We start from the raw sequence: 23,038 nt of genomic DNA, 5'->3' as shown, positions 1-23,038 counted from the left end.
TAGATTTCCCAAAAGACACATTCAGCAGGTGTTTGGGGCACCAGCAAAGCACCAAAACAGGGAAACTTTACCTTCAATTCATATACCTGAATTTTATATTCAGAAAATCCAGAAAGAAGCAATTTTATGTTTAGCATACATGTAAGGCTTATGTCATTTCAGACAGCCAACTGTATTTTGAATTACATCTGAGGGGTACTACAATATTCTCGATGCTTCAGATATCAAAAGATTTAAATCTGGCCCTGAGCCCAGGCCTGGAAGAGTCCCAGGAGCGAGGGATTAGCCCTCATGCTGAATGGGATGGCATTGGTGGGTCACTCAGGACAATTCTCCAGGCTGGCCCCTGGGAAGCAACAGCAGCACACTAATTTTACATGGGAGTAGGTGAGAGGTTACCAGGAAGTATGTGCCTCTCACAAGGGAGCGGGGAGTTCAGGGGCCAGCAGAGAATAACTAGGAACTGATGGAAGGAAAGTCCCGAACCAAAGTACAAGAGGGAAATAGACCAAGGCAGGAGAGGAGAAAAAGGAGACTGTCTTCCTACCCGGTCAGGGAGTCAGAGATCAATGGCACACGGTCCACTGCTCTTCCTCTCATACACTCAGATTAAGATGAGATCCAAATCCTTTCCAGGATCAGGCATCTGCTCTCAAGACATCTGAGAGCAACCTTTGAAGCTAGAGGCCCCATTTCCTCTGAGCCAGAAAAAGAACCCATAATCTCTTGTCTATTGAGATGCTTCTAATTGGAAAGAGGAAGAAAAAGGTCAAGGAAAAGAGACGTAGGGGCTCTACAACCAAATCCAGACCAGCTCTAACTCAGTTTCCCCCCACCTGGAATTGCAGCATCAGACTCACTATCGATAAGTCCTGTGCAGACAGAAGCAGCAGAGACGTGCTGGAGACACTTACCTGGAGACTCTGACCCTCCATCACATCCCCACAGCCTACAAGGTGGGATCCCGTGACAGGTGGAAAGCCCACGGACTGGCTGACCCCCATTTCATCACCAGTTGAACTGAACAACGACTTGGGCCGTGGCTGAACTTGACGGCTGGAGGGTGGAACATAGAACAAACAACCTCTTGCTGGTTTCCTCTCAGCTTCCTGTTGCTTATTCATGTCATCTGCCACCCCTATCCACCCCTCCTTCCCGCTGGTGACTCAGTCAGTCTTCCACATCATCCACTTTGCTACACTGCCTTTACTAAGGTTTAGGGGCTGCTTTTTCGGTTGTTGGTGGAGAGGTAAGGAGATGGTCATGAAAAGGAAAGAGAGCCTCCATACTCCTCAAAACCCACTAACAAGTGTTTATTCAGCACCAATTATGTGCCCAGCACAGCAGTAACTGCCGCATAGACTATAACACAGACCTTGTCCTCATGAAGCTAAGAATAACAATAACTACTACCATCAATTGTTTACTCTGTGTCAGCACTGAACTAAGGTTTTTACAACGTTGCGTCATTTCATTCTCTCAATAACTGTCTGAGGGTTAGATCCTGTTTTACAGATGAGGAAACTAAGGCATGAAGAGGCTGAATAACTTTCCCAAGTCACACTGCTTCTAGGTGGCAAACTCGGGTCTGTCTAATCCAGACCTGAGCTCCTAACCCTCACTGATCCGGTTCATGGGGAGACTCAGTTACATATATACAAAATCACTGACCGAAACTATTAACTATAAAGGCACTTACGCTGGGCCTTGAAATATAAAGAAGATTTTAGAGGCAGGGGAGAAGAAGGAAAGCATTTCTAGAAAGGACATAATGTAAGAGCAGAAAGGGGCAGAGATACGGAAGAGTATAATGTGGGCAGGAGATCAAACAGGAGCCTTCAACATGGCAGGTGTGCATGCTCTGACTAGAAAACATTCCTGTAACTTGGCTGCTTCTTAAATTGGGGTTAATGCCACTGCTCTCCGTCCCTCTTCAATCACATCATCACAGCAGCATCACGCTTACTCTGTGCCAGGAACTACACCAAGTCCTTTACATCCATATATTATTTAATTAAATCCTTACAACAATCCTCTGGGATATGTATTGTTATCTCATCTTACGGATAAGGAAACTGATGCTTAATAAAGTTAGGTGATTTACCCAAGAACATACAGCTAGCAGAGCCAGAATTTGATCATGGGCAGTGTGGCTGTGACAGTGGAGAATGTGATCAAATTTCTTGATATTCACTCTATCCTGCCCTCCTACACAGAAGCCTTGTGATTTGGGTGGGGCTGACACCTCACTAACTTCTAGAGTTGGGCCAATCATCCCTTGGTATCCCCGTCAGTATCCGGATGAAGAGTGGGCTCATGACATAAGCTGGTTCAACCAGAGTAAAGCCCAGGACTTTGGTTTGATGGTTGAGGGTGGAAAAGTTCTTTCTTGTTTTGAGCTAGAGTGATGTGCGGATATGAAGACTTGAACTGTTGCAGCCACTCTGCTACCTCATGGATGAAGCTACTTGTGGAGGATGGCAGAGCTGAGAGAATCATAGAGAAATACAGTCATATTTGTGAAGACTTTAAGACTCTCTGGATTAGATTGTACCTGAAACCTGACCCAGTCCTAGACCTTCTAGTTACAAGAGCCAATAAATCCCCTTTTTTATTTAAACCAACTGGGTGTAGATTCTATTGCTTGAACCAAAAGCACCTAAACAGATACACTGAGTCCTGAGCCACATTTTCAGTCATTACATTATTCTGCTTTCTTTAAGATGCTCTGGGATGGATCAGAAAGTTCAGGTCAAAGCATGCCTGGGCAAGAAGAGAACTTAGAGATCATTTCCCCTCACAAGCATCCTCTGCACCACCGCCCGCCTCAGCCCAGTATATAAATGAGCTTTACTGATGAAGAAATCAAGGTTAAGAGGTTATGAGAGCTGCTCAAGAGGTTAAGTGAGCTGCTCAAGGTCACCAGAACTATTATTACACATAGATCTCCTCATTGCCAACTTCCAATTGTCTGATCTAATGGAAAACCCCAGACAACCAATAATACTAATGTCATTCTATTTAACTTTGGAAGATAATAAGTGATATTCTTTCTACTATAGACTTCTTCATTTTGTTTCTCTGAAGCAAATTTTAAAATAAACCTAATTCATTTTAAAAAGAAGCTAAGCCCCTGATGCAGTCAGTGAACTATTCAGCCAAAAGGAAGCTGAACATGTGCTGCTTAGTCTCAGACCCTGACCTTTTCCCCTTGAGGGCAAATGTACAGAGGACCCACGGCAGGTGGGGAGGGGGCACAGGACACGGCACCCACATGACAACGAAGCAGCAAGTTCTCACTGCCATAAAAGTGGGTCAGACAAAATACTGTGGGAGTTCCAAGAAAAAAGAGAGCTCCTTTAACTTGGAAGTGGAGGGCAGGGGAAGATGGGAAGATTGACTTTCGAGTAGAAGAATGTGTGAGCAAAGGCACAGAGGTGAGAAAGCACACTTGAGAAACCTCAAGAAGTTCGTGATGGATGCAAGGTGAGAAAGGAAGATGTGACCAGATTTGGAGGGTAGCAGTCCCTCAAGTGCTAGGCTAAGGAGTTGGAATCTACTCTGCAAGTGAGGTCGTGGACATGGGAAATATAAAGTCTGAAAGACCCAAGTTTGAGGCCCAGCTCCTTCGCTGCCTAGCCTTCTTCCCTTGCGCAAGTTACGAGATCACTCTAAGCCTGATTCCCCATCTGTACAATGGGAATGCTACCCATCCTCATAAGGTTGCTATGGAGATAAAATGAAATAATGCATTTAAAGCACCTAGTGTAGTACCTGGCTCTTAGGAAGTATCCAGGAAATATTTGTTGATTGTGTGAAAAGTAGAAACAATAGGATCTGGCAACTAAGTGGATGTGGGGAGTTATGGGAGAGGGAAGAGCCAAAGATGAGTCAGGTTTCAAGATTGGGCGACCAGAATGATAGTAGCTTCTTATAGGAAGAGATGTTGGTCTTAACCCAAACAGAGAACACTACGTGAGATAGGAATTGGGATGAGGGCACTTGAGAACAACCAAACAGAAGGGGAGTAGAACTCTCTGGCAGTCCTGGAAAGTTTCCGGGAAGGTCATCAACTAAATTAAATTTGGAAATAAATAAAAACTAAAGAAGCTAATTGGCCAGAGTGAGGCTAACATGAAAATGAATCTGCATTCCCTGGGCTCATACTGACTGATGCACAAGTAGAATGGGAAGATGGGAAAATCCAATCTGACTTGTAAATTCTGCCTAAGAAACATCCACACCGAGCATCGAGTCATTTCTAATAAATGCCATGGAATTCTCCAAGGAAAGCAGCCCAGGTGTCTCTACCTTCTTTGGCTCACCTTATCTAAACAATTTGCGGTGGTGCCTGCCTGAAGGCCTCTCTACCCTTCCAAACCTGTCCCAACCATCAAAGCCCAGTGAAATCTCTGGTCCTCTGTGAAGCTTTCCAAGTCCTTCCAACCTTCCCTCCTCTCAACTCTGAGTACTGTCTGCCTCCCTCACCTGATAGCCAATCACAGGCTGCCTCAGGACAGCTCTTGAAGCAGCAAGTTTTCAAGTTTTCTAGCAGTTTTCAATCAGTAACCTCCCTCCAATAAGTGGTCCAAGTAGAATCTAGATCAGAAGTTCCTGAACCTATTATCACAATCAACTGGAAACCTTTCCAAAAATATAGGTTTTAGGGCCCCTATTGCCAGAGGTCAATTCATTTATAAAGCTTCCCAAGCTGTCTGATCTCCAAGGTTCAAGAACCTCTGGTCCAGATGGTACCCAGGATTTTTCTTTTATTCAGACGTGTGCATGCAGCAAATATTTACTGAGTCTATATGGTATTCCAGTCCACCATTTTCATATTAATGAAATGCTAATGACTGTGATACCACTTGGTTTAATCCCCATGGCCACCTAGAAGCATGTTCTTGCCAGTTACTAGGCTTAATGCAGTGCCCTGCAGATAACTGGTCTCAACAATCAGTTTATCCAATGAATGCTATTTAATTTTTTACAAATGTATGCCTTATCTCTTCAGATATACTACAGAGGTAGACTGTGTTTTACATTTCTTTGGAGTCCAAACCATCTATCCTCATGCTTTCTCCACATAGTAGGGACCCCCAAAATGCTTCCTTTATTTGGCTTTGATTTAAACCCTCTCAATTCTTTAATCTCTGTCTTTTTGATCTAAAACTTAGGCTATATGGTATAGTGGGGGAAAAAAAGGCTTTGGTGACAGTCTGAACTCCACCTCCATCTCTTAATTGGCTGTGTGACCTTGAGCAAGGTCCTTCAATTCTAAGCCTCTGATAACTTTTCCACATGATAGAAATAATAAATCACTCATGAAGCTGCTGAAAAGGATTAACTGAATGCATGTAAAGCACCTGACATACAGAAGGCACTATAACCATGACAAACTACATGACCTCTCTCAGCCTAAGTTCCCTATAAGTAAAATGAGGACACTTCATAAGTGAAAATTAATAAGAAAAGTGATATTGCCTAGGGCCTGGTACATTTTAAGTGCTCATAAAATGCTAGGAATTAATTAACAATGCTATGTCGCTCTTTCCTCATACCCAGGTAAGCTTTTTTTTTTTTTTTTTTTCCGGGATTTTTGTGGTTTTCTGGATTAAACCCTTTGATAAAATGGTTTCTTTTCTCCTGGCCTTTTCGAGTCTGAGACACCCCTCCCCAAACCAGCATCTACTAAATAGGCCCAGAACAGCCCAGAGGGAACGGATAGGGCTTACATTGCAGCTGTCCATCTCCTGCTGGGGCCCCGTTTCCAGTGTTCAGGGACCACCCTTCTGCCAGCTGTGTGGACTTTTCATCACTGGCTATTTCAGGACAGAGTCCAAGACAAGCACTTCTCTGGGGTTTCCTTCCAGACAAAGCTCTCTGGAGTCTTACAGCTCATTAGTCTGCGGCCTCTGGGGAAGTGAGGAGCTAACATCCTGCTCTCAGAGAATGGAGACACCAAGTGCTCAAGGGGCAGGTTTGAGCAACAAGGGGACAGAGCTATAAAAGGAGCCAAGATAAGAGTTTTTCAGAGCATTAATAATTATAGTAAAAATAATCTCTCGCTTGTGGAGGCTTTACAGTTTATAAACCACTTTCACACGTATTAGCTTATAGGCTCCACAACACTGCCTCAAGCCAAGACGGAGAGAGCAACTGTCATCTCCATTTCGTATTATGGGTTGGTCAAAAAGTTCGTTCAGGTTTTTCGTACCATCTTACGGAAAATTCCGAACGAACTTTTTGGCCAACTCAATAATAGCTGAAGAGAGTGAGTCCCAGAGAGGCTGTATGATCTGCCTAGGGTCACACAGCAAGAAAGCTGCAGAGCTGTAATAAAACACATGTCTGCTGACTTCCAGTCCTGGGCACTTACGTGGATTGTGAAGAAGGAATGGTGACCCTTCTTTCACTAGTATGAAAACCAGGAAACTGAGGGTAAGAGTGAAGCACATAAAAAGTGTGGAGCACAGGGCTTCCCTGGTGGCGCAGTGGTTGAGAGTCTGCCTGCCGATGCAGGAGACACGGGTTCGTGCCCCGGTCTGGGAAGATCCCACATGGCCGCGGAGCTGCCGCGGAGCGGCTGGGCCCGTGAGCCATGGCCACGGAACCTGTGCGTCCGGAGCCTGTGCTCCGCAACGGGAGAGGCCACAACAGTGAGAGGCCAGCTTCCTCAAAAAAAAAAAAAAAAAAAAAAAAAAAGTGTGGAGCACAAAGAAGGCCACGTTTCAGAGAGGTGATGCCGTGGGCTCGAGGTGGGGCTGTGGGCTCCGAACGAGAGAGCTCACCGTGGGATTCCAGGGGCGCCGGGAGTGAAAGCGCAAGATGATAGTAGGAGAATGAAGGGTGAGGGCGGATATTGGAGGTGTCTCAGTAGGAAACAGAAAAGATAAAAGACTAATGTGGATTAGTCTTGGATTGAGACGAGAAGCCCCTCAAACCGGCCTGGAATGTGAGCAAGTCTGCAGACCCCTCAGTCTAGAATAGAAGCTTTCTTCAATCAAACTTACCCAGTCTAGTTGAGAGTACCCAGTCAAGTTGACCTCTCAGAAGCAACCCAAATGGTCAACTCGACGGAAACGAGAAACAGGAGCCAGTGGCCCTTTGGTAGTTGTAGTTTCCAGAACTCGAAATTAGCGTTTAAAAGCATTTCCCACCTCTCTGTCCGGAACTATAACTTCCGAGGTGCACCGCGCAAGATGGCACATTACGACCCGCCCCCAGGACTACAATTCCCAGAGCTCTACACGGCCCCTCGTCCTGGTGTGAAACCGCCCAAGGCCCGGAATGCGGTGCGATTCCTCCCCCTGGTGGTCGAGGAGCCGCCACCACGATTACAAAGCCCGAGCGGAGGGTTACTGCTTATAGTCCCGGTTAGTAACCCTCCGCCTCACCGTTCCTCAAATAATTCCTGGGCGTGCCTGGAGATGGCCTGGGCTTCGCCTTATTCTCAAGGCCGTGAGGAGGAGGTGTGAGCTTGTTTTGTGTTCTCCACATTGTGCTTCCAGTGAGAGTATAAGACTGATCATTCAAATTAAGGGCGCATTTCCCACCAACCTTACCTGTTGACACTTGTGGTATTCCATTGTCCTTCTTCAGAAACTCATGGCCAAGAACTGAGAGGAACCTGAGATTCCTCCCCGCCCCTCCGGCCCCAACCCCTCCATCCATCCTCACTTTGCTGACACTATGCTAATCGTAGGGACACACTGGTGAACAAGTTACTGTCGCTAACCTCGAAAGAATTCACAATCCAGCGGAGGATTCCGACAAATCAAGAATTACACGGTGATACGAGCTCTAATGGGGAAGACGCAAGGGGTTATAGGAGCCTTCTTGAAAGGCAGCACCTGCCCAGGCTTGGGAGAAATGGGGCGGTGTCTTCAAGGCTTCTTGGAGATCTTAGAGAAATGTTAAAATTGAGAACTGAAGGAATAGGACTTAGCCAGGAGTACGGGAAGTATGAAGAATGTTTTACACTCTGGCTGGAGCATAGAGTGTGAGGGATGGGATAGAGAGACACACCTGAGGAGGGAGGCAGGACCACATCCTCAGGAGTCTTGTAAACTTCCATAAGAAAATTGGGTCATCCAGGCAGCTCAAAAACTTTCAAAGGCTTCCTACTACCTGCTGAATGAGGTCCCAACTTCTCAGCTTGGCATTCAAGGTCCTCCCCAAACTGCACCCCCCACCCATCACCACCACGTACTCTGAAGTGTTGTTCCTGGTGTTCTCTGACAGGAATCGCCTTTCTTCGGCCCTGCCCCGCCCCCAGCTACGGACACCTCCTCACCAGTCTCAAGATGTAGCAGGTTCTCATTGTTACCTCCACACTTTTATTCATGCTCTTCTCTCCACTCTTCCCTGCCTGATGTCCTATCTAATCCTGTTCTTCCTTTAAAATTCCTCTAGATCCTCCCTCTCCATGAAGCTTCCCTGATTCCCCTCCAGTCCCAAAGGACCTCTGCCCCCTCTCAGTTGCTGGGATATTTGTGTGCACCTTTCATTTGGGGGCTTATGTCACACCACCCTGTCCCATCTCCTAAGTGAGAGGTCTTAACTCTGCAATAAATTGTGAGTTCTTTGAGGTCAGATGCTGAGTCCTACAGCTGATCACTCCACCCACCAACTCACATACCCTCAAATCACCAGGGTCCAGATTCCATGCTTCAGGCTTCTTTAGACTCTCCTCTCCTCTTGACACTGTCACCACCACCATCCTTCCAGGAACCAAGATAAAGTCATCAGGAGAGAATGATGGCAGCACCGCATGTGGTAATCAAGCCCCGGATTTCATTAAAGCTGTGGTTGGTGGTGGTGATGCAGAACATAAAAAGATTAGTGCAGATCAGAGATGGTTCTCTCTGGCTAATTAATCACTGCTCTGAAGCTGGCCCAGAATACCCAGGACTAACTAGAGTCCCTGGTCCTGAGAGGGACAGCTGGAGTTTGTTTCTCTGTCTCCTACTTCCAGACTAGGCCATACTGGGGACATTTGCTGGCCAGCTAAGTTTTAAACTTCTCAGGAACAGGGATGTCACAGCCTCTTTTACCTCCTTTGTCACTGTTAGGAAGATCTACCTTGGGCCCAGACTCCTGTTGCAAAATAAAATACTTGAGTTCAATTGCATTTCATTCCAATCTAGTCTTTTTGGGGATAAACAACCCAAATGCTTTAAGTTTTCAGCAAGTGGTTGATTTTCTAGGCTTTCATTATAGATCCCATCCTCCAACAGTTCAAGGATCTCTTCTGGTTGGCTACCATCCCACTCCAGCCTTTTAACTTGTTGCTAAGTTACTTTAAGTTGGCATATGAGTGACCAGCTTTGGATTTCCTCTTCTCCCCACTACATGATGAAGTTGGTGGACAACACTTTTTAAAATCAAACTATAATATGCATAAAACAAAGTGTGTGAAGTACACGAATACAAACTGTCCAGCTCAACCTTTTAAAAAAAAAAAATTTGATATAGCCATCACCTAGTTTGAAATGTAGAACATTTCCAATGCTCCCCAAAGTTTGTCTCATGTCTCTTCTCTGTTTTCAATCACTCACCCCCCCCCAGAGGGATCCACTGTTTTTTGTTTCCTATCATCTCATTGGGACCCAGTTGGAGTCTGGGTGAATCCTCTTTTACCATCCTGTTAGCAGGTATTGTGTATATGCTTAACAAAGATCAAGAACAATAACTGTCCTACTCTATTATTGTTACTATAATAACAATAATAAGCACTAGAAATCAAGCAGTGAATAGAGAGATTAATTCCCTACCCACAAGAATCAACATTATGAAAATGACTCTACTACCCAAAGCAATCTACAGATTCAATGCAATCCCTATCAAATTACCACTGGCATTTTTTACAGAACTAGAACAAAAAATTTCACAATTTGTATGGAAACACAAAAGACCCCGAATAGCCAAAGCAATCTTGAGAACGAAAAATGGAGCTGGAGGAATCAGGCTCCCTGACTTCAGACTATACTACAAGCCTACAGTAATCAAGACAGTATGGTACTGGCACAAAAACAGAAATATAGATCAATGGAACAGGATAGAAAGCCCAGAGATAAACCCACACACATATGGTCACCTTATCTTTGATAAAGGAGGGAAGGATATACAGTGGAGAAAAGACATCCTCTTCAATAAGTGGTGCTGGGAAAACTGGACAGCTACATGTAAAAGAATGAAATTAGAACACCACACACAAAAATAAACTCAAAATGGGTTAAAGACCTAAATATAAGGCCAGACACTATCAAACTCTTAGAGGAAAACATAGGCAGAACACTCTATGATATAAATCACAGCAAGATCCTTTTTGACCCATCTCCTAGAGAAATGGAAATCAAAACAAAAATAAACAAATGGGACCTAATGAAACTTAAAAGCTTTTGCACAGCAAAGGATACCATAAACAAGACCAAAAGACAACCCTCAGAATGGGAGAAAATATTTGCAAATGAAGCAACTGACAAAGGATTAATCTCCAAAATTTATAAGCAACTCATGCAGCTCAATAACAAAAAACAAACAACCCAATCCAAAAATGGGCAGAAGACCTAAAAAGACATTTCTCCAAAGAAGATATACAGATTGCTAACAAACACAAGAAAGAATGCTTAACATCATTAATCATTAGAGAAATGCAAATCAAAACTACAATGAGATATCATCTCACACCGGTCAGATTGGCCATCATCAAAAACTCTAGAAACAATAAATGCTGGAGAGGGTATGGAGAAAAGGGAACCCTCTTGCACTGCTGGTGGGAATGTAAATTGATACAGCCACTATGGAGAACAGTATGGAGGTTCCTTAAAAAACTACAAATAGAACTACCATACGACCCAGCAATCCCACTACTGGGCACATACCCTGAGAAAACCATAATTCAAAAAGAGTCATGTACCAAAATGTTCATTGCAGCTCTATTTACGATAGCCAGGACATGGAAGCAACCTAAGTGTCCATCAACAGATGAATGGATAAAGAAGATATGGCACATATATACAATGGAATATTACTCAACCATAAAAAGAAATGAAACTGAGTTATTTGTAATGAGGTGGATGGACCTGGAGTCTGTCATACAGAGTGAAGTAAGTCAGAAGGAGAAAAACAAATACTGTATGCTAACACATATATATGGAAGCTAAGAAAAAAAATGTCATGAAGAGATTAGTGATAGGACGGGAATAAAACACAGACCTACTAGAGCATGGACTTGAGGATATGGGGAGGGGGAAGGGTAAGATGTGACGAAGTGAGAGAGTGGCAGGGACATATATACACTACCAAATGTAAATTAGATAGCTAGTGGGAAGCTGCCGCATAGCACAGGGAGATCACCTCTGTGCTTTGTGACCACCTAGAGGGGTGGGATAGGTAGGGTGGGAGGGAGGGTGACGCAAGAGGGAAGAGATATGGGAACATATGTATATGTATAACTGATTCACTTTGTTGTAAAGGAGAAACTAACACACTATTGTAAAACAGTTATACTCCAATAAAGATGTTAAAAAAAAATTCCCTACCCACACGGTGCTTTCATTCTATTGAGGGGAGACAGATAATAAGCAAGCATATAACCAAGATAATTGCATACCATTAAGTGCTCTAAAGGAAATAAGATGCTTTGATGGAGAATAAAAGGAGTGAGCTACTCTCAGTAGGATGGCCAGGGAAGGATTCTCTGAGGAGCTGGCATCTGAGCTGAGCCCAACCTACCACTGGGCTCAGCTACCCAAATACCTCCCATTTCTTGATTATCTACTATGTATCAGACATGTCATTAGGAACTTTCAAAGCCTTTACCTCATTTAGTCCTCCTGGGAAGTATGTCATATTCTTTCTATTTTTCAGACAAGAAAATAGAGGCTCAAAGAGGTAGTAGCAGACAATGTGGATACCAGCCTCATAGCCCCTCATCCCTTCTCTGAGCCCCCGGTGTGGTGGTTTCCAGCAGCTAAGAGCCTCTGCACTCAAAGTCCTGCTTGTGTCTGCTTCCTTGCCCGAGGGCTGCCTTAGGCATCTATGAACCAGGAAGGGAGAGGCATGTGCTACCCACCCCAAGGGCAACCTTCGGACATCACGGAAGTCGATGACTCCCCATCCTTAGATAGCATGATTCCGAGGTGCATTTCACACTGTCTCTTGAGTTTCCATGGGGAGCTGAACCCAGCTGCTCACGGCAGCAAGCTGCACATTAATGCTCCCCATGGTGTTTCTCCCCTCCCTGCGTCACTTTCTCCATGCTCTAACTTCTGCTTCTTGAAATCACCTCCCAAATAGACTATGAACACCCAAGTCTCAGGGTCTGCTTTTGGGGGAACTCAGGCCACCCCCTTGCTCCAAGCATAGAAAAGTGCCTGGGGACATAACATTCTCGAATTGTGCCATGCCCTGTCACCCTCTGTGCCTTTGCAAGTGCTGTCTTCTCTGCTGAAACATGTGTTGAATCCGTTGTGGTCCATCCAATGTCCATGACACTCCATCCCTGCCACCCTCCACCTGATGAACTGCAGCTGCTAGCGTCCAGCACTGGTAAGAATCATGGTTGTGCCAAGTGCTTGGCAAACCCTATCTCGTTCAGTTGACACAGAGATTCTGAGACATCGGTAGTACCATTCCTGATTTGCAGGTCAGGAAACAGATTCACAGAGGCCAGGAGACCTACCCAAGTTTTATGGTCAAAAACTGGCAAAGCCAGGACAAAGGGAATTCCCTGGAAGTCCAGTGGCTAGGACTCCGTGCTTCCACTGCAGGGGGCACAGGTTCGATCCCTGGCTGGGGAGCTAGGATCCCACAAGCCACGCAGCACGGCTGAAAAATAAATAAATAAAGATTTAAAATCCAGGACCAAAATGCAGATCTACCTATTCTACTGCCTTAACCCTTGGCTGGAGAGAAAGGATAGGAATCGGGGTCTCTAGAGTTGTTCCAGCATATTCCCTCTCAGAGAGGGGCCTAAATGAACAGCTAGGGATGACCCACCCCCGACCCCGAGGTAGTCACCAGAGCCTCAGCTGGGAGGAGCAGAGACTATGGAGCCCAGAAGAAGGAGGCCAGGTTGAGGGGGCTTCCTACAAACAAAGAGGCTGGACACCCTGCCCACCCACTCCTGGGAGGGGAAAACTGGTGAAGGCGTTACTCTTTCTACTTTCTGGCTCCTTCCATGGCTTTGGGAGTTTACCTGGCCTTGGCAATGGCCTGCTTCTCAGAATCTCTCATCAAAAATGATTCTCGGAGGCTAGGCCAGTTCTGGGACACCAAGAGGCCAAGGGAGGCCTGAATTCCCACTCTTAATCTTCTCTTCCAGGCCCTCAGTCTTGTTATCAACAAGCCCATCACATGCCTGGTAAAGGCCCACTAGCCTGCAGAACATGAGCTGGCTAGGTGGGTACCAAGTTCTCAAGGGAGGTTGGGGAAAATGGCGGTGGGGTTGGGTGGAACCCTTATCAACAATGCCATGTCAGTCTCTGCTTAAAATCCTCCTCGGACTGCTGTCAGGCTCCACAACAAAAGCTGCAGTCCTTCCAGAAGTGCAGAAGACCTTCAAGGTCTGGACCAACTTCCTTCAGCCTGTCAGATTCACTCCTCCTTCTCATCCAAAGTGACAAGCTCGTCCCTAGACAGGCATGCACTCAGCTACCTCCATGCATTTGTTTGTGCTTTTTCCATTTTGCTTGTGCTGCGTCTTTCTGGTCTGCTCTCTGTCCAATCTTTCAAACCCAGCAGAGATGTCACTTTCTATGGGAAATCCTTCCCGGCTGAAACCCCCTGTGCTTCCCTAACACTCACTGGCGTCCCCGTAACAGCACACACAACAATGCAGTGAAGCGACCTGTGTGCCCGTCTCCTCTGAACAGGACCATGGCTCCTTGAGGGCATGGATGCCATCTTATTCATCTCTGTGGGCCTAGCAAAGCACCTGCTACAGTGGGTGTTGGTTAAAAGAATGAGCGAATAAGAGGCACCCAGAGCAGAGGCTGCAAACATGAATGCCTTCAGGGTCCAAGCAAGTCTGGTAAATTGGTGTAAGACAGTAGGGAGCAGGAGGGACTGTGGCAAACTGGACAGTGATTGGCTCACCTAAAGGAATTTAAATTTGATTAAAGAACACAGGTGGGTAAAACCTGGCCTCTATTCAAAACAATAGTAATAATAATAGTTATTGTAAACTTACTCTGCACCAGGAGATAAGGTGCAGTGGTTCAGAGTATAGGCTCCGGAAATGGGCTGCTGGATTTGAATCCCAGCTCTCCTGCCTGTTAGCTGTGAGACTTTGGTCATGTCCCTGAACTTCTGAGCCTCAGTTTCCTCACTTGAAAAATGGAAATAATAATAATACCCACCTTATAGGGTTGTAGTGAGGATTCAAAGAGTGAATACATGAAAAGGACATAAAATGGTGCCTGGCACATGGAAAACACCCAAGAAGTGCTAGCTATCACTATTCCTTGATGGTGAGTGCTCAGAGAAGGCCTCCCTGAGGAGGTGACATGTAAACTGAGCCCTGCATGTCGATAAGAAGCCACCCATGATGAGCTCTGAGAGAAGAACGTTCCAGGAAGAGGGGACAGCAAGGTGAAAGGTCCTAAGGTGGAAATGGCTTTGCTGGGTCTGGAGCACAGTGGCCAGGGAGGGGGGCAGGAGACAATGTCTTGAGGGCAGGCAGGGCCCAGATCATGGAGGGCCTTCTAGCTGTGGAAAGAAGCCTGGATTTTGTTCTTGTGTGATGGAAGCCACTGGGGGAGTTTGTTTCAAAATATAGGTTTTATTATTATTTAGGTACAGTGAGGCCAACAGACCAGAAGACAACTGCCATTGGAAAGACAGTTCATTATATCCACAGAACCCAAGAGATGGAGGCACACCATGCCACTGGGGTGGGGCGGGGGGTAGGGGTGCATGTGGGGAAGCACCAGGGTTGGTCAGGAGGCAGAGGGAGGGAGGGGAAAACACAGGCAAGGGTCTTGATTGTGGTTTCCATGAGAGTAGTGGGTGAGGCCGCCAGCAGTCTGAGAATTGGCTGGATGAATAATTTCAGTGGGCTCTGGGCATGAGCCTGTCTCCAGTTGCCTGGTACCTGACCCTGTGATGCATAGGTCAGGGGAGTAATGGCCCTGAGTGTGAGAGCCCAGTAGAGGAGGTGATGGGGTATAGGCTCTGGATTGGGTAGTTCGCGTTTGAAAGGCAAGCTCAAGGGTGAGTTGTTTACTATCTATAGGAATTGGCTACCCTGGGAGGGGCAGTCCCTCCAGGGTCAGCAAGGCCCTGGTGCCAAACATCAAAACACAGAAACTCGGGTTTCCCTGGTGGCGCAGTGGTTGAGAGTCCGCCTGCCGATGCAGGGGACACGGGTTCGTGCCCTGGTCCGGGAGGATCCCACATGCCGCGGAGCGGCTGGGCCTGTGAGCCATGGCCGCTGAGCCTGCGCGTCCGCAGCCTGTGCTCCGCAACGGGAGAGGCCACAACAGTGAGAAGCCAGCGTACCGGAAAAAAAAAAAAAAAAAACAGAAACTAAAGACATGGCTAATACAGAGTTACAGCCAAGGGGAGATGGGGTTTACATTTTAACAAATCCTCTGGCTGCTGTGAGGAGACAGTTTTAGCGAGACAAGAGGAAAGCAGAGACCAGAGGCCAATGCAATGACCCAGGTGCAAAATGATGGTGGCCTGGACTTTGGAGGGTGCAGGGGAGATGGAAGCCGGCTAACATCAGGGTCTGTATGGAGGCGGGGCTGCAGGACCTGATAGACATCCAATGAGGATGCCTTTGGGTTACAAGAGGCAATCGAAGCCCATCCTGCTTCTATTTCTGGGGTTCACACCTGTGTTTCCTTCCCCGGTTACGAACTGTACTATCTCACTCATTTGATGTTAATGGCATAGTAAAGGGATTCTAGGAAACACTTCTGGATTAGAGATTGAAATAAAGTGTCCAACATAGTGCCTGGCACATAGTAGGTCCTCAACAAGTTGATAGCCTTTTCTTCCTTGAAGAAAGTAGAAAGCCCAGCAGATCTAATGTCAAGCAGACTGCAGTCTGGTCTCAGCTCTATCACTCACTAGCTGGGTGGCCCTAGACAAGTGCTTTCACCTCTGCATCCCCCTTCCCTAGTCTGGAAGCAGAGATAAGAGTCCCTCGCTCTTCTGGTGCTTGTAAGAATTAAATGAGGCGATGTATGTCAGGGGCTCCATCAATTACAGCAATAATTATCACGTATTATGGAATGTCAGTCTAAGCCAGGCTCCCGAGGTGGGGCCCAGACTCCTGAAAAATGGGTCTGAGGCCCCTTCAACTCCTCCTCAGGGCCCACCTCTGGGCCTGATCCCTGCCCCCAGTTCCCACCCCTCTGCTGAGCATCTCCTCAAAGAACCAACTGAAAGCTGTTTACTCTGCCAAGCAGCATCCCTGGGGAGGAAGGAGAGGACGAATAAATCTTCCTGCCTTGGCTTTGGAAAGTAGGCTGTCAGTTACCTGGGGTTCCAAGCAGCCTGCCTGCTAGGTAAACATTTGCCAAGCTGGCCCCAATGATTAACCACTTGGCACCCAGGGCTGAGGTGGATGTGTCCAAGTATGGGCAGCTCTGGGACGCTCCAGAAACTAGGGGAGACTGGGCATGGCTTCTGGAGCCTTCAGAGAGGGTCTAATTCAGGTGAAATATTCAGGAGGATAGCAGAGAATGACTTCAGAACTAGGGTTAGAAATCGACTTTACTTGGCCTGTCCAAATCTGCTGTCCGCTAGCCCCTACCCTGGACCCTTGCCCCAGGAATACAGGCCCCAAAGGAACAGTTAGAGCTGAGAGCTCAGCCTGTGGTTTCCAGCAGGTGTCCTGTTTGTGAGGGGCCGGACCAGAGATGCCTGCTCACCTCAGTCTCCTCTGGCCTTCTCCGGGTAACAGAAACCCACCCTGCGGGAAGCCTCCCAGGAGAAGGGAGCCCAGACCCTGGGCCACGTCTAGGTGTGGCTGGTTAGAAGATAGCCTAGGGCTGACTATAATTATTCACATGTGTGCATACCTGTAGAGTTTGCCAAGCACGTTCCCACGTGTTGTCTCATTCAAGGAGCTCCACAATAAACCTGTGAAGCAGGAATTAGCACACCCCTCCAACCTGTGGTGCATTGGTTCAAATCCAGGTTCTGTTACTCACTGGCTGTGAAGTCTGGGAGCAACCACTTCACCTCTCTGAACCTCATTAACCTCACCTGTGAAAGGGGGCGAATAGCTGCCCTGGCAGTTTTGCTGTGAGGTCTAAATGGATTCATGGATATAAAGAGCTCAACAGGGCCTTCCCTGGTAGCACAGTGGTTAAGAATCCACCTGCCAACGCAGGGGACATGGGTTCGATCCCTGGTCCGGGAAGATCCCACATGCCACGGAGCAACTAAGCCCATGCGCCACAACCACTGAGCCCGCGTGCCACAACTACCGAAGCCCACGCACCTAGAGCCCATGCTCCGCAACAAGAGAAGCCACCGCAATGAGAAGCCTGTGCACCACAATGAAGAGTAGCCCCCGCTCGCCACAACTAGAGAAAGCCTGTGCGCAGCAACGAAGACCCAACGCAGCCAAAAATAAATAAATAAGAGCTCAACAGTGCCTGGCACGTAGTCAGCAAATCTGTAAGCCCCTCCCTCAAATTCCTCATTTTACAGAAGAGGAAAATGAGCCTCAGTGAGCTGTCAACTCTTAGTCTTCTAAATATTAAAAAAAAATTATTCTACAAATGCGTAGTGAGCACCTGTCAAAGTTGTATTTCACTCATTCATGAGGAAACTCTCAGGATGACAAACCTGGTTCAGAGGACTCATTGACAATAGTCAGCAAAGCACAGAGAAGGCTGAAATAAGATTGCTAGTCAGATTCCCAACTGGCAAATGCCCTACAGCGCATGACTATAATCTTCGGGGTGATCTCTACTGGTCAAAAAACATTTGTATCACTATTGGACAAAAATCCTTTGTATCTTATCTGTTTTCTACAAGTTAGCATCTTAGTTCTCAGGCTTATAAAATACCTGGATTCTAATACATAGGGAGTCACATGACCCTCGGGGGCTTGCTAGAAGATGCCCCAGTGGACAGATGAAGGTCAAGAAGTCGCCCCATTGCCTCACTTCCAAGTTCGTATACTTTTCCTTAACAAAGTCAAGTCTTGACAGGCTGGGAAAGGGAAGGATTGACCTGCAACCTGTATCAGGATTATTTCTGAGTAAGAATTCCAGACCTTTTTGCTCTGGAAAGCCTAGTCCTGCTACCATGTTAGGCTGAGAGTGAGAAACTGAAGGCCCAGTAAAAAGGATGTGACTTGTCCAGGGTCACAAGCTGTGCCTGGGGGAGAAGCAGAGGCCAGACCTGCTTTCCCCAACTCCCCTCCCCGGGTCCCCTGGGCTGCTCCTCTGGCCCTCCCCCAGGTGGGGTCCAGGTGTGAGTTGCCGCCGTGGGCAGACAACTGCATCCTGCATCTGTCTGCTCTGCATCCTGGTGGCGCCTAGAGGGGCAGACTCACTTTAGCCGGAGCTGGACCGACACTGCAGGGCTCTGTGGGGATTCACCACAGTTTGGCGTTATCTATGCTCCAGCAAGCGAGAGCTGAAACCCCAGAGCCTCCCGCAGCCTCCAGTCCTCGCTCTTGCTAATTCTGTAGTGAGACACCCAGATGGCTCAGAGAGGGAGGAAAAAACAGCAGCAGATAAGATGCAGCAGATGGGTTTCCACGGTGATTACATCCTGGAGCTCCGAGTGTCTTCTCTCTTCCAGAACAGAGACGGGGATGCAACAGGAAGAACACAGGCACAGGAAGGAAAACCCAGGTCCTGGTCCCAATCTACCCAGATGGACAGCTTGATGCCCCTCGTGCAAGTCATCTCACTGCCCTGGGGCCTGAGGTGGGAGAGAGGACATCACTTGTTAGGTGCCTGAGGGTCAGGCATGGTGTTTTTTGTTTATTTGCTTGTTTTCAAATTTATCTTATTTATTTTTGGCTGCCCTGGGTCTTCGTTGCTGTGCACAGGCTTTCTCTAGTTGCAGCGAGCAGGGTCTACTCTTCGTTGAGGTGCACAGGCTTCTCATTGCGGTGGTTTCTCTTGTTGCGGAGCACGGGCTCTAGGCACACGGGCTTCAGTAGTTGTGGCTCACAGGCTCTAGGCATGCCGGCTCAGTAGCTGTGACACAGGGGCTTAGTTGCTCCACGGCATGTGGGATCTTCCCAGACCAGGGCTCGAACCCGTGTCCCTTGCATTGGCAGGCGGATTCTCAACCACTGCGCCACCAGGGAAGCCCCCAGGCATGGTGTTTTGAATGCCAAACATTCACGATCTCATGAAATCCTCTTCCCAGCGAGCCTTTGAGGAAGGAGCTATGACCACCATTTACAGATGAAGAAGCAGGAGCACAGAGAGGTAAAGTCGCTTGCACAGGAACACAAGCTTGCTAAGTGCTCTTAACCACAGCCCTATACAGGGCTCCAGGCCCCTTCCTCCTGGGAGACTAGATATAGTCCTTCTGCAGATTTCAGGCCCAACCCAGAGGAGGAAGGCCAGGAGGGAGGCAGACTCAGGGGGCAAAGAGGGAACACTTCAGATCAAACAGTGATGCTAGCGCCCATTTTCTGCCTGGGCATCTTGGCCTGCATGACACCTGGCACTTCAGGCAGGAAGAAACCCCACGCTCAGGCAGCCCCCAGGCAGCGTGACACCACCACGGCAATGAAACAAACACTATAGTGCTCAGAGCTCCAGGATGCCATCCGGAGCACCTCCTTATCCGCAAATCCACATAAAGGCCTTCTTCAACCTTGCCCTGCAGGAAGCAAGACTTCTGCCTCATCCCAGAAGCCTCTGAAGCAGGCGCCAGGCCTTCTCTTCCTCCTCCTCTTCCTCCTCCTCCTATTCAATGCTGTCCTCTCCTTCCTGCCCTTCCCGCTCCCCTCTCCCCAAAGTGTTGGCTTCTGTCCCATTGATCGGAGCCCAAGTATGGGACGGGAACTCCCGGAGGCTTTGATGAGCCCTAAAGAGCCTGAAGGAGGCCCTGGAGCCCTTGGCAGAGCCCAGAGATGTACTTTTAGGATGAGCCTGGTGCAGTCCTGCCTGCCAGGATGCCCTGCCTTCTCTTCCTCCATCCAAGGCCCAGGGCAACTCTGTGACTCGCTTTTGGACAAGCTTAGGCCCCGGCGGGCCCCCTGCAGACATGAAAGTAGGAGAGGCCTTGTGTAGAGATGCAAGTGTGGGTGTGCGCACGAGCCAGCCAGGGTGTTCAGGGCTGGCGGTGGGAGAGCTGGAACAGTATCAGGGTCCCCGCAAGCCCCTCACCAGCTGGCCTTGGCCTCCTACCCTCCCAACTTTGTCCATCATCCATTTATTCACTCATTCAACAAGCATTTGTTGGCCATTTATTATACGAATGCTGGAATTAAAAGTATGAATGGGGGCTTCCCTGGTGGCGCAGTGGTTAAGAATCCTCCTGCCAATGCAGGGGACGCGGGTTCAAGCCCTGGTTCGCGAAGATCCCACATGACACAGAGCAACTAAGCCCGTGCGCCACAACTACTGAGCCTGTGCTCCAGAGCCCACGAGCCACATCTACTGAAGCCCGCGTGTCACAGCTACTGAAGCCCACGCGCCTAGAGCCTGTGCTCCGCAACAAGAAGCCACTGCAGTGAGAAGCCACGCATCGCAGCAAAGAGTAGCCCCTGCTCGCCGCAACTAGAGAAAGCCCGTGTGCAGCAACAAAGACACAATGCAGCCAAAAATTAATTAATTAAGTAATTATTTTTAGAAAAGGAAAAGATGAATGGAACACAACTCCCAGCCTCAGAACCGAAGTCCTGACCTTCCTCCCCGAATCGGCTCCCCACTCAGTTCATCTCAGTTGATGGCAGCTCCATCTTGCCCGTGGCTCACGCCAAACCTCACATCCAATCCGTCAGCAAACCTGTTGTTCTTCCCTGGCTCAGAATATATCCAGAAAATAACTACTTCTCACCCCTTTCACCCATAGTCCAAACCACCGTCAGGGCTCACCTGCATGACTCACCTGGTCCAATGGGGCTCCCTGCTTCCGTCTCTGCTGCTGTGTCAGCCTCTCAGCTGGAGTCCGAGCGGTGCTGTGGAAACAAGTTAGATCAGGCCTTGCACAGGGCAGGCAGACTCCCCACCCAGAACCTGTGCCCCTGCGGAATGACCTTCCCCTAGAAACATCCCTCGCTCGCTCCCTCACCTCAAAGGTCAGCTTTTCAGGGAGGCCTGCCTCTAACAGTTAACATTGCATTTAACATTGCAGGCCCTCCCCTACTCCAGAGCATCATTGCCAAATATCACGTGAGATATTTTACTTATCTGTTTTGTTTATTGCTGATTTTCTCTCTCAGAAAAGTAAGCACCACCAGAGCAAGATTTTGTCTGCTTGGATCACTCCCTGAGGACCTGGCTGGCCCACAGTAGTGGCTCATAAAGTATCTGTGGAATGAGTGAAAGAGTGACTTGTGGGGTGACCCGTAGGAAAAGCTGACCCTGCCTCCACTTCTGCCATTTCCTGTCTGTCCCCACACAGGCAGCTGCAGTGACGTCATTGCCTCAGACGCCTTCTATGGCCCCCTGGGTTAGGCAGCTCCTCTGGGCACTCCCACAGTCCCCCTTCCCTCGTCCTTTAATTGCCTGGTTACTGGTCTCTCTTTCCCTGAGACAGTGAGCCTGGGAGGGTGGGGCCGTGCCTCTAGCTCAGGAGGTGGAGTGGTGCGGAAATTAAAGGAACGGATGGCCTGGGTCCAAATCCAGGCTGAGGTGTGGGGGGAATTGAATCAAGTTACCTAAGCTCCCTGGGCCTCCATTTCCTCATCTGGAAAATGGGGATAATAATAGTATCTCCCTCAAAGCCCTCATAAGAGAGGATTAAATAAGCTAATGCGGGCTTCCCTGGTGGCGCAGTGGTTGAGAGTCCGCCTGCTGATGCAGGGGACACGGGTTCGTGCCCCGGTCCGGGAAGATCCCACATGCTGCGGAGCGGCTGGGCCCGTGATCCATGGCCGCTGAGCCTGCGCGTCCGGAGCCTGCACTCCGCAACAGGAGAGGCCACAAAAGTGAGAGGCCCGCGTACAAAAAAAAAAAAAAAAAAAAAAAGCTAATGCACTGGCACTCAGAGCCATGTGTGGCACATACTAAGTATAATATGAATGTTAGCTAATATTAGTTATTATTGTTCTTCAATATTGCATCTGCAGTGCCTGGCACAAAACCTGGCCCATATTTAGTACTCATTAAGTATTTGCTGGATGAATGAATGAATGAGTACAGGCACAGAGGATGAAGAAATGGCATGAGAGCCTAGAGGAGCTCCGTAACCCAGCCGGAGGACAGTTAGGGAAACTTCCTACAGGAAGGGAGCCTTGGACTGATCTCTGTAGGATGAGGAGGAGTTAGCAGAGGAAGGTGAAAGTCAGGAGCGGCATGTGCAACGGCCCCTCTTCGCAGGAGAGAACCTGATGCATGCAGGGAAGTCAGCCCCTCACCTAGTGACTGACCCTGTAGTGCAAAGAGGTCAGATTCTCCCTCTGTTGGCCATTTTGAGGACTTTCTTGGCTGTATGAACTGTGCCCCACACCAGACCGGCTGCCCACTGAGGGGATAACATTCCCATGGTGGCTCCCTCATCAGATCAGCGGCCATCTGCGATCAAAGGAAGGCAAGAAGGCAGGAGGCTGCCCCTTGTTGAGGGACACCCACAGGGTAAGCCTAGCTTTGACCAGGCTACTGTCTCATGGCAGATATAATCATTGCCTCCTAGAGAAGAGGGGGCAGAGGCCCAGCGTCATCCAGCCAGTAAGAGATAGAAGCAGAGTCCACTCCACGTCTGCCTGGCTCCCTGTGGCTGCCCTCGCCAGACTGGGGCTCCTGGCAGGCAGAGTCTCTCTCTCTCATCATTTCAGCGATTCCTCAGTGGGCGACATCACCCATTCCTGACTTCCCTCGTAGAGCACAGACCCAAGAACTGAGCCGGGGGAAACCCTCAGTGGGGTGTGGAC

At 48.2% G+C, this 23,038-nt stretch overlaps 1 protein-coding gene across 12 annotated transcripts in view; it reads right to left on the bottom strand.

The window, feature by feature from the left end:
• PAFAH2 (platelet activating factor acetylhydrolase 2) overlaps positions 1-23,038 on the bottom strand; it is a 62,151-nt gene that overhangs the window by 35,974 nt on the left and 3,139 nt on the right. For 9 of the 12 annotated variants that reach the window (XM_067014439.1, XM_067014435.1, XM_067014432.1 and 6 more), the window contains exons 2-5: positions 21,357-21,476; positions 21,055-21,121; positions 12,689-12,834; positions 915-1,056 (exon numbers count right to left, since the gene is read on the bottom strand). In XM_067014439.1, coding sequence (XP_066870540.1) covers positions 915-1,056; positions 12,689-12,834; positions 21,055-21,121; positions 21,357-21,469 — 468 coding nt within the window. In that variant the 5' untranslated portion in view covers positions 21,470-21,476. Of the gene's footprint in view, positions 1-914; positions 1,057-5,735; positions 5,940-7,013; positions 7,220-8,641; positions 8,735-12,688; positions 12,835-21,054; positions 21,122-21,356; positions 21,477-23,038 lie in introns of those variants that run through there. The other 3 variants (XM_067014448.1, XM_067014456.1, XM_059082642.2) reach the window with 3 other exon arrangements.

Source organism: Kogia breviceps, chromosome 1 (genome assembly GCF_026419965.1).
Source record: "Kogia breviceps isolate mKogBre1 chromosome 1, mKogBre1 haplotype 1, whole genome shotgun sequence".
Lineage (NCBI taxonomy): Eukaryota > Metazoa > Chordata > Mammalia > Artiodactyla > Physeteridae > Kogia > Kogia breviceps.
The sequence above is the reverse complement of the archived record's forward strand: the minus strand, read 5'-3'. Positions and strand labels throughout refer to the sequence as shown.